Raw genomic sequence first — 12,095 nt, forward strand, 5'->3', positions numbered from 1 at the left:
GGAACATTGTGGATTCATTTAATATACTCTAGTACAGATGAACGCATTGCTATTTCAATGCACTAGACTTAGCCTGTATTCTTCTCACAGAGGACAAGCAGACATTGACTCTGATAAGATCTAATTGGGGTCAGAGAAATCCACTTAAATGGTGGACATGAAGCATTATTCTTATTCAGTTCAGCTGGGGGGCAATGCCCCCGTATAATGCTCCCGTCTGCTGCATTGTGCTCGGTAATGGACTATGATCCAGCTGTTCTGGCATCTTTTCTCACCGTCAAGTCGCTTTTTTAAAGAGTATGGCGCAAAACATATCGCTGGTGCAAAGAGGTGCCTCCCAAATGGTGTCAACTGAGAGCTTGTAGCTTGCATGGGTGCCTGCGCCGATGCAAGAGACCTGTGTGAGAAGGGTCAAGAAACACAACTGAAATCACTTCTGCGCATGTGGTGTCACAACTAGCATCAGCGGTTTATACGTTTTAGGAGAGTTCTAGAATGCGGGGGCACGCATTGCTTTTACTCCAGGGGAAGGTTGTTCCTCTGCCCGCCATAAAGTGACAAAGACAGATGGTGGTCAGTTCCGCAGCAGAAATGCAAGTCATTGGGTAGCAGTGAGTCTGTCATGATGGATAACTTGCAGCCCAACTGAATATGCAGAAGGCGCCAGGAGACAGAGAGGTCCAGTGAGCACAATCCCTCATCAAGACATCCAATACATTATGAAATACAAGCATTACTTGGCTGTTCTGGACATTCAATTTTTCCACTTCTCTTTATAAAATACATGCCTGTGTCACAGGCTGTACCTGTAATGTTTTGAAGAGTTACATTTCGAGAACCAAGCACTGCAGATTCTTTTAACACGAAGCTTCTCAAAGGTTTTCGATAAGAGTTAATGACGAAAATTGGAAGCCTGGGGGTATAAGAATGACTGACGTCATTTATATGACGTGGCGCCTGTTTCATCAACTCAGCTTATAGCGCACAAAGGACATCTTGGTGCAGATAACCATTTTTCTCTCTCCTCTTTCGTAATGTGGCCAACTATCTTCTTCTCTCAGGCCAGTCTCAGGTATATACGTGTATATGTAAGTTAAATCTGGATAAGCTACAGAAAATAACCAAACAATGTAGGATGGGGGCTTTCCTCACAAAATTAAAATGTCCGCAAATATTGAAAAAATATACTAAAAGCATCAGCATGAGACATTCATACACCCTTCACACTTTTCTGTGGCTGAATGATCAATTTCGATATAGCTTCCATGGGTAGTTCAAAGCATTGTAGAAAACATAATATGTTTGCGCTTGTTCTTCCAAAGCCATTATTAGAATGATTTACCAAATGATCGTGCAGTATGTCTCTGCTGCGTTTTCTGCATTACGATAATAATGAAAGTTTATGGTTTCTCTCATCTTGTCACTGGTGTATGATCCTTTAACTGTGTCCAGGTTGCATGGTGAAAGATGTTATTGGGTCCTTTTGATGACACGAGTGTAATAAAAATGAAGGCCTGCTTTGAAGATGGTCAGAAAGGACAGCAATGAGACAGAACCATAAAGCAGCATGATTTAAAAATTCTCATATTTTGCTGATCATGAAGTTGTCCCCAACGTGTAAATGGTCTCTGCTCATATATGCCATTCTGGATCTGTTCGTTATCCCTCTCTCCAGTAGAATAAAAAATCTCAGATTGCATAAAATCAACTGCAGCTGCATACATACGGCAGGTCAGTAACCACAAAAATAAAAAAACTGTTGGACTGTTCTGGGATTTTCTTTGTATTCTTTCACAAAGTATTTCTACCCCGAAGTGCTTTGTGATTGACAGACGTAAGTTTTGTTTTTTGCTAGCACTTTTTTCTGCTGTAGCTATAAGTTAATTTTGAAGAACAAGACATTTATTATTCATAAATCAGAATTGCTGACAAAAAAACTAAAAACATTTTGACTTTCTTTTCTCTCAACTAAACATCTCATAAAAAATGAAAATAAAAAAGACGGAAAGTATTTCTACCTGTTGTTAGGGTCAGATTTTCTATGCAGTTATAATGGTTGGTTTTCTTTGTGTGTATGCTTGTGTGTGTGTGTATTTCCTCTTTCTACTTATCATGGTTTTGTTAATGTCATGGTTAAAATGTAATCATAATTATTGCTTTTAAATCTGTTAATTCTCATAGCTTATTATCCAAATGTGATGGTGGTTTAACTGACTATACTGACTGTAGAAATATCATTTGGTCTATTGGTCAAGGTTAGTCAGACTTTAAACAGGGAAAATTTCATGATTCAAGAGTAGATATCACTGGGTGTACCATACCCAGCAAAACCCCAAAACATGTAAATGGAGCTTTATTATAAAGTACACCAAAACATCACGGTGTACTTTATAATAAAGCAAAACAACTATTACTGTCCATACATTAGGACAGAGAAGCACAGGCAACATTTAATATTGGTCTGATGATTCAATACAAATGCCTGCAGTATGACAAGAAATTGCTATTGAAATAAAAAAAATAAAACATGTAAACATTTATTGTAGTTATTCTAAGGGAGTAACCTGGTTTCCAGTTTTCCCCCAAATGCTGTTATCAGACAGAGATGCAGTTAGAGAGAATTTCATGGGTCTAGTTCAGAAACCGTTTGTATGGGCACTGGTGTTGCGTAGAGGTTAGGGAAAGGGGTTTGCAGGATTTACTCCACGGTTGTCTTTTTGAGCAAGGTCCTTACCTCAATTGCTTCTGCTATGGGTAATGTGTAAACTGTAAGCTTGTAAGTCAACATGGTAAAGGGTGTTTACAAGGAAAATGCATGCAATGTGCGGGGCTCTACTGTAAAATAACATGGTAAAACCAAAATATGACTTCATACAGCAGATGCTTTCTATATCATTGTATTTGCATAAATGCCATGGCTGTAGTGTAGAATTTTAAAGATTTTAAAATAAATTGTTCCCAATGTTAAAAAGTTGTTCTCTAATGTATCTGTTCATTCATTTATTCATTCTCATTTTATCTCGTTAAATTGGCACTGCTGGAGAGATTCTTCACATAATATAGATCCAACAGAATTGCCAGGCTGATGTTCCTTTGCAACATGAACTCATTAGTAAAAGCAGAGCCTTATGATTCTACCAGACAACACATAAATACATATCCATATTGCTTACTCATTCACACTGAATGATCACATGCATGTTATTCTTATGATAGGCCCACAATGGTTCTGAAAAGCACCTACAATTTAGACTGGCCTATTCATATACAGACTTGGTTTTCCTGCATTGGCAAGAAATATTCATGATTACATAATAAATATGTCACCACCAGAATGCATAGTCAAAACAATACCACTCACATTACTATCATACCAATCGCGTCACTATCGTCCATGTACCATCCGGTTCATGTGTATATTACAATTCTAATTGACAATGGTATAGCCTAATTTGAATAAATATTCACGGCATATATTAGTATAATTAGCAGCTTCGTGCATCAACGCAACAAAGGCTAACATGTATTTGGGACCTAAAAGAGACAGTGTGTAGGGTAATTGGAATGTATTGTGGAAAATTCCCCTTTTAAAAAAAAGACAGGCCTATATAGTTACTGCGTTTATAGTCATAATTAGACCGTTTATTTTCCTCTACACTGTCTAGAATGAATCTCGCTGCTGCTGAGATGCACAGTTGAATCTTGTCTGCACCCGGGCGTTGACAAACCTCCAACTATCCACGTTGGCTTTACACGTTGTTCCAAGGAAAATACATCGATTGTGACCATGTTTTAATGCAGTCCTGTGTGACTTTCAGGAATGAATGTGCACCTATTAGATGAAGTGGAGACGGGTTTTTACAAACAGGAAGAACGAAGTTCAGAGCGCAGCAGTGGGATTGCTGAAGGCTTTTCAAAGCGAGGTTATACCGATCACCATAGAATATAGAAAAAACGATTGATATTCGATTTTCAAACATTCGACAATGGGGAAATCTAGGGACCGTCGAACAAGTACATAACTGCAAAACGTGGAAACTTCATAACTTACTGCTAATTTGTGTCAACGTTTCAAATCAATTTGAAATGTTGATTTGCTCACTGGCCTACAAATGAACACGTGCACTGTTTAAATGGAAAAAAACAATTTGAAATTGGCAACAAAAATATTTTTATTTATGTTTTCTAATAGTGAAATGCAGTCCCCCTGATTTTTACTTTTTTTTTTTTTTTGATCTCTCTCGGTACCATGTTTTTGGTATCTCTTTGTACCATTTGTATTGTTTTCCATTTTCTCCTCTGTAATATTTTTAAATTCCTTCTTTTTATTTTTGCTGCATCACTTGTATGAAATGTGCTCTATGCTGTAAATAAAATTTGAAATTTGAATTGGACATATGTTCAAATGAACATAACTTTTAATCAATAGCACTGAGCATATATATATGTTACGTTTGCTTCATTTTATGTTTTTTGGAAAAAAAATCCTGCCTTATGACAATGTATTGATATTGATATTTCAAAATATTGATTTTGGTCCTGAGAGAGCTATTGTTTTTCCTCAATGACTCTCTCATTTTCATAAGTTAGAGAGTTTTATCCCTGACTACATAATCACCTTTCACGTGTTCTTTTATAGACCGTTGAATAAAATAAAATTGCTTTGAAATGTTAATGCAAAGTAACAAGTAATGAAGTTTCAGCGTTTTGCAGTTACGCACTTGTGTGCCGGTCCCTAAATCCTTCCGCGCTTCCGAAAGCAATTGCTGATATTTTACGTGTGTCTCGCCGTAGTTTTTCCTTTTCACTTAGAACCAAAAGCAATGCTATGCAAAACTAACAACTGTGAAACGTAAGTTCACTTCTTTCCTGTCAAATACAAGGAGTCTGGAAAACACTGATGGCGCAAATAAAGGTTTATTGAAATTTACCATCGCCGAATGTCTGAATATCAATCTCACGTAACCTCGGTGGCTTATAATATTACGAGAGAAAAGGTAGCCTCCATTTCACAGGTTTTGCGGCGAACAATGACCAACATAAAATGCAATACGCGATACTACACGACAATAAGCATTTTGTCTATACTGAATCGATCTCTGAATTTAAATTCCCTATAAATAAATGTATTGACGGTAAGTGTATTGCTAACATGAGACTGATTAGGCTATTGAATAAGAGCGGCGTGGTCTCGAAGTGCTGTACGTGTAGCCTAAATTGGCATAAATTTGAAAGAAATTTGTAGACTGCCTTTGTATTTGATTTCAACAAAAGGAAACTTTGTCATTTGGATACCTTTTGAGTTATATGCGTCTGCAGAATGAAAGAATGATGGGCGTTGTACACCTGCCAAAAAGGTTAGGCCTGGTCTCTGTCTGACTTGCACTTGGAAAAGGAGTTACCACGCATTTTTCTCTGCAAACTTCGGCCTCATTTCACAAGGTAAGTTAAGCAATGTGAAATTTTGTGTAGGCTATAATAATAACAATAATCATCACTGCAACCATCGTGACCATCATCCTTCTCGTCCTAATAAATTAAATATTTACATAATATAGTCTACTGTTCTACTCTTGTGTATAGGATGAAAATTAATTTATGCAACGAAGATTTTATGCACCTTCAAAATGAGCGACTTTATGTTCTTTTTTCTTTTTATTTTATTTATTTTTATTAACCTTTATTTATACAGGGTTGGTTGACTGAGCGTTTATGCTCAGTCAACCAACCTGCATGTCTTTAAAAAAAATGATTTTTGGATGTGGAGTGTGTAGCTGTCTAGCTGATTACATGAATGACAACCTCCCCTCCCCATCTTCCCTTCTTATCTGCCCTCTTCAACCCCATCACTCGCTGTTTGCACTGATGGCGAGTTCAGCCGGTCCTCGTCAACTCGTAAAGTCTGACATTTACTAGCGGTAAACTGAGTTAACCAGTTGTGACGTATGACTGACCCCATCCTGCTGTTAACTGCTGCTGGAAAATAGCAACAAGTTAATGGTAACTTTCATTTATTTATGTATCACAATGTGTTTAAGTAGAGGTTCCAAGTTTGGTGAGGGCATGAGATTTATTCCGTTTTCGTGTGGTTTATGTACTTTTTGTAGGCCCTAATTTCAAGACACAGAGTTTATTCTTGACTGCCATTATTTACGTCTTGCAGTTGGCGATCTCATCGGTCCAGCTTCTTGACATCTCAGCGGATGTCACTTACCAGTCGCCGATGACCACCCGAACATAAACGGCTCATATATACAATTTGGCCACGTGCTATTTTTTCCGACTTTACAAGTTTACGAAACCGGCCGAAGTCATTATGAGACTGGGCGCACAGATTTCTAGCTAAACCCACTGTGAGCGAATCCTAGTGCAACAGTGGAGCTGTCTAGTAGTCTGGGGTGCTGAAAATACAGATTCAAAGTTTTTGTCACCCTGGTGAATATTGTCTTATTGTTAGAATTACGAAACTAACATTTAAGAATATGTATTCCGATATATATAATCATTGTAGCTATTTTTGTTGTGATAGGTCAAACATACCTGTGCAGCTTAAATCACAGATCTGTAGTTCCATAGAGTACCATGCGCCAAATACACCGCTAAGGAGAGCACAAATTCATTATTGCTTATTATTATTATTATTTCCAGATTTATTGGCTGAATCGTGAAGCTACATTTTAGGGTGTGGCAGATCTGAATGCACACAGGCCACCATTATTTATACCGTTTTAACAGGTTATCGCTCTGAAAAATAGCCCAAGGAAACAAGCAATAGAAGACCCCTAAATGCTGTACATATTAAAATATTATGCTTACATAATTCATTATAATTAAAAATAAGAATCCCAATTTAAATCTACAAATTTGTTGATACGTTAGTTGAACAATAAACTGGTGGATCAAGTCTACCCCAACTCCATATTGGATTTTAGATGTATGAGCTTTTTAAATATACAAATAAGACAGCAATTACATACAGAAACAGAAATCACACACTCACATGTGACTGTAAATTCACAAATTATACTTAACTAAAAAAAAAGACATGCAATAGAAATTATAAGAGTGAGAACCTAGTATGCCAGACATTGCTAGAGAGTTAGCTTCAGACTTAAGTTCCACTGGAACAAAAGAAAATCTTGTAGATAACTACCTCCAAAACTAAACTGACTTCCCACAGCTGTTATAAATACTTCACCCTGCAGGGACTGAGGATATTGACCCTGATTGAATGATGCCGAGTTTTAGAAAGATTGAAAAGGGGTCTGTTTAAGTATACCGCAAAAATAACAAATTTCACTCTTTTGGAGGGCACTGTTTTTTGCAACTTTGACTGTCAGGTTGGTAATGATCAGACAAAGAAACTTACAAGGGTATTGTGATGGGAGCTTGAATAAGAGAAATGGTTTTCCTCATGAACTGCGGAGGAGTTCTGGGTAGAGACCAAGCAAAGCATGCATCTGCACTTTGTGTTTTAAAGGAAACAGCATCAGACATGAGGAAGTGCAGTCCCTGGATGTTTCTCCCGATCGTGTTCTCTGTCTTCACGGCAGCCGGGCTGTGGGTTGTGTGAGTTATGCCACTACGACACTCGGCTCCCACTCTCTGCTTCCACCTATGGCCTGCTGTCACTGCTCAGGCATTAGCTAGTTACCATTAGTTACTGTTTAGCCCACATTATAGCGCTATGTTTCCCTGTCTGACAGGCTTAATGGCAGGCAGTGTGCCAGGATGGATACATGCATAGCTGTGTCATATCTGTTTGGTCTTTATAGAACTGACCTTTAACAGTTCAGTGGTTATACTGTGTTGAGTTTGTGCATATCTGGTCAGTGCCCGTTTAGTTAAGTACCATAGGTACAATACTTGTATGTTGATATTTTAAAACTTAGGCACAAGGCTACAGGTCATTAAGCCAGTGACAAATCTGCCACATTATTTTCACTGAAGAGCCCTTGTGAGGTTTATTTTCATATGTTTTCTCTGAAAATGGATTTGAATTTTTCTCTGAATATTCTAAATGTTGTTTTCAGATACTTTATTGCTGTTGAAGATGAAAAAATAACACCACTAAATTCAGAATACAGGTAAGCTGGATTTGTTGTTGTGAGAGAGAATAGATTCCCTGGTGTGTCCATCTGTGTAGTTCTCTGGCTCTTAGAAATGGTGTACACTGTGTTCGGAAAAAACATGGCCTTTACAGGCTCCAGTTGGTGACCTCAAAAAAAGACCATTAGCTAATGATATCATTTCACGACATTGTTTATCTTTGTCTTACTGCTACATATATTCTAATTTCTCCTAGGCGATCAGGACCAAAATCCCCTCCGTATATAAGGTAAAGTTCAGCACAGCATAGTATCGTGATTAATTAAGCCCATTTGTACTTCACTTTGTAAGAAGAAAATACGTTACTGCTGTATTTTATCCCCCTCAGCATTGCAGGGAATGCCCCACCGGCCAGCTGTGTTTTCAGTCAGGTTGTGAACATGGCGGCCTTCGTAGGTATGGATGATTGCCCTTGTGAATGGTTCAAAAGGTGTACAATAGGTTTAATGGAAGAGTAGGATTGAAAAAATTAAAATGGAGGGCAATAGAGTAAAATACAATACAAACGCAGGGTATCACACACAGGAGAAACAGATGGGGTCACATGAGATATCCCCTCTCCCACCCTATGCACAAATACACAGACACACACCCCTTTTAGATTAGTTTCTGGTGAAGAAAAAAAGCAGAAATGAAATCTCCTCTGCTTTTTAGGCTTCATCATCGGTGTGCTGCGATACCTGCAGCTGAAGGCCAGGGTGCACAAGCCCTGGCTCAACATCGGCAGTCTGGTGGCCTTGTCCTTGGCTTGCTTCGGGATGACGCTGGTGGGAAACTTCCAGGTACAAAGTCCTCTTTATTAAATACAGTAGCGGTAGTAGAGTTGGTACTCAGTGCAGCACAAGGCCTCAGCTGCAAATCTCACCGTCTCACCTGACACTGTTGCTGTGCTGGTTTTCATTTTTCTACATTTTTATGGTGCATTTACCAGTTCAGATTGAGGTGTTGAAATTAGTCCGTTTTCAACATTAAGTTCATAACATTGATACATATTATGTTGTCAACGCAAAATAATCCACTTTCAATAAGGCCATGTTTGTAGACCTGAGAAAATATGTTTATGTATCACTTTTATGTTAACAAAAATCTGTGTTTCTCTAGTCAGATGTGCGCTGATGTTTTTTAAAACAGGGCACAAGTTGGCCTCATATTGTTCTTAGAATTATAGTAATTCTGTAATAAGATTTTAATTCATAATACCTAAAAGTGCAAAAACAACAAATAGCACAATGGGTGACGGAACTTAAGCATAACCAAGCAATCCCAATTAATATACAGTTGTACGAGGATACTGTACTTATTGCAGGAAAAAGTTATTTATTTTCTGATCTTAACGTATGTTGATTGTGGCCATTGTGTTTCCTGTCTTTCTGAAAAGCGTCTTTGTGACTGTGTCTCTGTAAAAAGCACTATACAAGTCAATTGAATGCAATTCAGCATGTCTGCCTTTTCTCCAGCTTTCAAATGATGAGGAGCTCCACAACATTGGCACATCCATGACCTTTGGCCTTGGCACCCTCTTCTGCTGGGTGCAGTCAGTCATTACACTAAAGGTCAACATGAGGAACGAGGGCAGGAAGGTTGGGATCCCACGCTTCCTGCTGTCTGGAGCAGTCACATCCTGCATGCTGCTGTGTATCCTTCCACTGTAAGACCCTCGGACACTCCCACACGCACACACGGGCACACATACACATGCACACACACTCGCATGTATGTACACACAAACGCACGCGCATGCACGCACGCAGTTATCTTCTTCCACCGTCTAACACATGTACACATGCACGCACACGCACACTGCCTGTGTGTTTGTGTGTATCAGTGTGTATATGTGTGTGTGTATCCACACTTAGCTGTCCTTGACCGCACTCCTCAGACTTCGCTCTGATGGCACAGCGGCTGCACATGCATGCGGCCCGGGCACAGTGGGCCCTGGTCATGTTCTTCCTGGGCTTCCTCGCCACCTTCGCCGTCGAGTTCCGTCACTACCGCTTTGAGATCGTCTGCAGTGACGACCAGGACCCCCCTCTCAGCCTGTCTGAAACCTTCTCTGAAATCTCAGAGTACCAGTCTGATCAGCTGTAGGGTATCCTAGAGCTTATAAAGCTTTTTTTGGGTCACCCTCGCAATGAGTACTATGACAAGCTGCCTGGCTTCCTGCCTATCCCACACAAGGAGGCTATCACAAATGCATGTCTGCTTGTGGAATGTAATATCCCTGGAACATTTTCTGTCAGCTAGAAACCTCAATAGAGGCCATCAAACACATTTGAGAGCACAAGGAGGCAGAGGCTGCCGGTTTTGCAGTTATGAAAATGAACAGCAATGATTTTATGGTGCATGTATCTTTACCCTTCACCCTCAAGGGTTTTGGCTCAGTGTGTGCGCGTGTGTTTGTGTGTGTGTGTGTGTGTATGTCTGTGTGCTTCTGTCTCTCTGTGTAACAGTGTCTTTCCACTAGTTTGAGCCATCAAATGGGTGAGGGCCTACAATCTTTAATTGCACTTAATTTTATGGAAAAGGGATACGAATGACAGAAACATTTTGATCCTGCATATTTACAATACATTATCTTGACATCAAGCTCCTCTTGGGTCTTACTGTGGAAAGTTCGCTGGGCACCTTCAATAAAAACAATTAAAAATATGCATCTGCAATAATTGACTATGTTGTACTTTGTTATAGTATGGATTGTCTGTTCGATGAAAACCGCAACATGATGAGCCTGTTACTCCCATTTCTCCATTATGAGGTACAAGCTATTTCTTGTGTTCTGTGTAACCTATTATGCCCTCTGTATTATAGATGCCAAAACATTGTTACAGTATGGGAATGATGCATTAATAGAATTTTCACTGTTTGAATAACTTAGGACTTTTGTATTTGTCACCTGTGTCAGCCTACCTCTGCTTTAGAGTTTAGAAACAGCTTCTGAAAAAAATGGAATTCACAATTCACAACTTATGTGATTGTTTTGTTGTCAGTCTGCAAGGGTCATGTCTCGTGTTACTCTTATACTGATAATACTGTGTTTTATACGACAAAACTTAAGATCAGTGGGACCCAATCGTGCCATGGAGGGCCGAGAGTATGCAGGTTTTCATTCCAACCAATCACTGCACCTGCTGATTTCACTAATTATCACACCTTCTACCAGTAGGACCTAATTAGTGAAATCAGCAGGTGAAGCAATCGGTAGGAATGAAAACCTGTATACTGTACAGCACTTTATGCCACATGATTTGGCACCACTGCTAAGGATTTCATGACTGCTTTAGAATTTTGTTTAGAAGTGTGCCAATATGGAGTTTTGTAAATTTGTTTGGGTTTGAAGTGCCTCTCCTTCCATAAGGTAGATACTCTCCAGTGTGTGCATTTGAGTAGAAAAGTATCGTTGTGGAAAATTGTGCATTCATTATCCTAGATACTTTCTGTCTTGATAGTTTGAATTTCTGTCTTGTTCGCAGCTGTGTTCTTTCATCGAGGGCATGGTTGTAGCCTTTTAGAAATTGTTGAAATTGTTTGGTCAAGAACTGTCTTCTGTCATAGCCCTCACAATTCCCCATTTTGAAGTCTGTAATTAATGAGTACAATTCAACAAAACTGTCTTGAATGCCTCTTAATTTCCTGTTAAAGTGTGATAGTGAGGTGCTTTGTTATGCATGTTGCATGTACTTTTTGGTATTAAACCATTTTACAAATTCCTATTTTAAACTCTTAAACTTATTTAAAATGAAAAATATAATCCCATACATTGACAGAAACTGATGAGCGTACTGTAGCTCAGAATGTCCTTCACCTTTTCAATGAAACGAGTATTTCCATGCCACAACATAACTGGACCATCCAAGAAATTGCAAAAGGGAAGAATGAAACTAATTTAATTAACCATTACATTAACAAGGAATTGAGAGAACGGAATACAGATGTAAACTCTCGACTGTCCACTGTGGAAAATATTTACAGGTAATCTAAACATGGCA

At 38.9% G+C, this 12,095-nt stretch overlaps 1 protein-coding gene across 2 annotated transcripts; it reads left to right on the forward strand.

Moving 5' to 3' along the window:
- The first annotated feature begins 4,727 nt into the window (after nucleotides 1–4,727).
- On the forward strand, nucleotides 4,728–11,819 carry tmem150c (transmembrane protein 150C). 2 transcript variants are annotated; one of them, XM_064307605.1, is made up of 9 exons: nucleotides 4,728–4,852; nucleotides 5,358–5,442; nucleotides 7,481–7,569; nucleotides 8,034–8,087; nucleotides 8,306–8,338; nucleotides 8,438–8,505; nucleotides 8,764–8,891; nucleotides 9,567–9,744; nucleotides 9,989–11,819. In XM_064307605.1, the coding sequence occupies exons 3-9, from the start codon at nucleotides 7,496–7,498 to the stop codon at nucleotides 10,195–10,197; spliced, it is 744 nt and encodes a 247-aa protein (XP_064163675.1). In that variant the 5' UTR covers nucleotides 4,728–4,852; nucleotides 5,358–5,442; nucleotides 7,481–7,495; the 3' UTR covers nucleotides 10,198–11,819. The 2 variants fall into 2 exon arrangements, with proteins under 2 accessions (XP_064163675.1, XP_064163674.1); XM_064307604.1 differs by having other exon boundaries at nucleotides 4,735–4,852; nucleotides 5,320–5,442.
- The last annotated feature ends 276 nt before the right edge of the window (nucleotides 11,820–12,095 follow it).

This window comes from Anguilla rostrata, chromosome 14, assembly GCF_018555375.3.
Source record: "Anguilla rostrata isolate EN2019 chromosome 14, ASM1855537v3, whole genome shotgun sequence".
Taxonomy (NCBI): Eukaryota; Metazoa; Chordata; class Actinopteri; order Anguilliformes; family Anguillidae; genus Anguilla; species Anguilla rostrata.

Bases quoted from the DNA above. Each gene is read 5' to 3' on its own strand.
- tmem150c (XM_064307605.1), top strand. From the start codon at position 7,496: ATGAGGAAGTGCAGTCCCTGGATGTTTCTCCCGATCGTGTTCTCTGTC. The intron at 8,339-8,437 runs GTAAAGTTCAGC...TATCCCCCTCAG, and splicing joins AAATCCCCTCCGTATATAAG to CATTGCAGGGAATGCCCCAC. The intron at 8,892-9,566 runs GTACAAAGTCCT...CCTTTTCTCCAG, and splicing joins CGCTGGTGGGAAACTTCCAG to CTTTCAAATGATGAGGAGCT.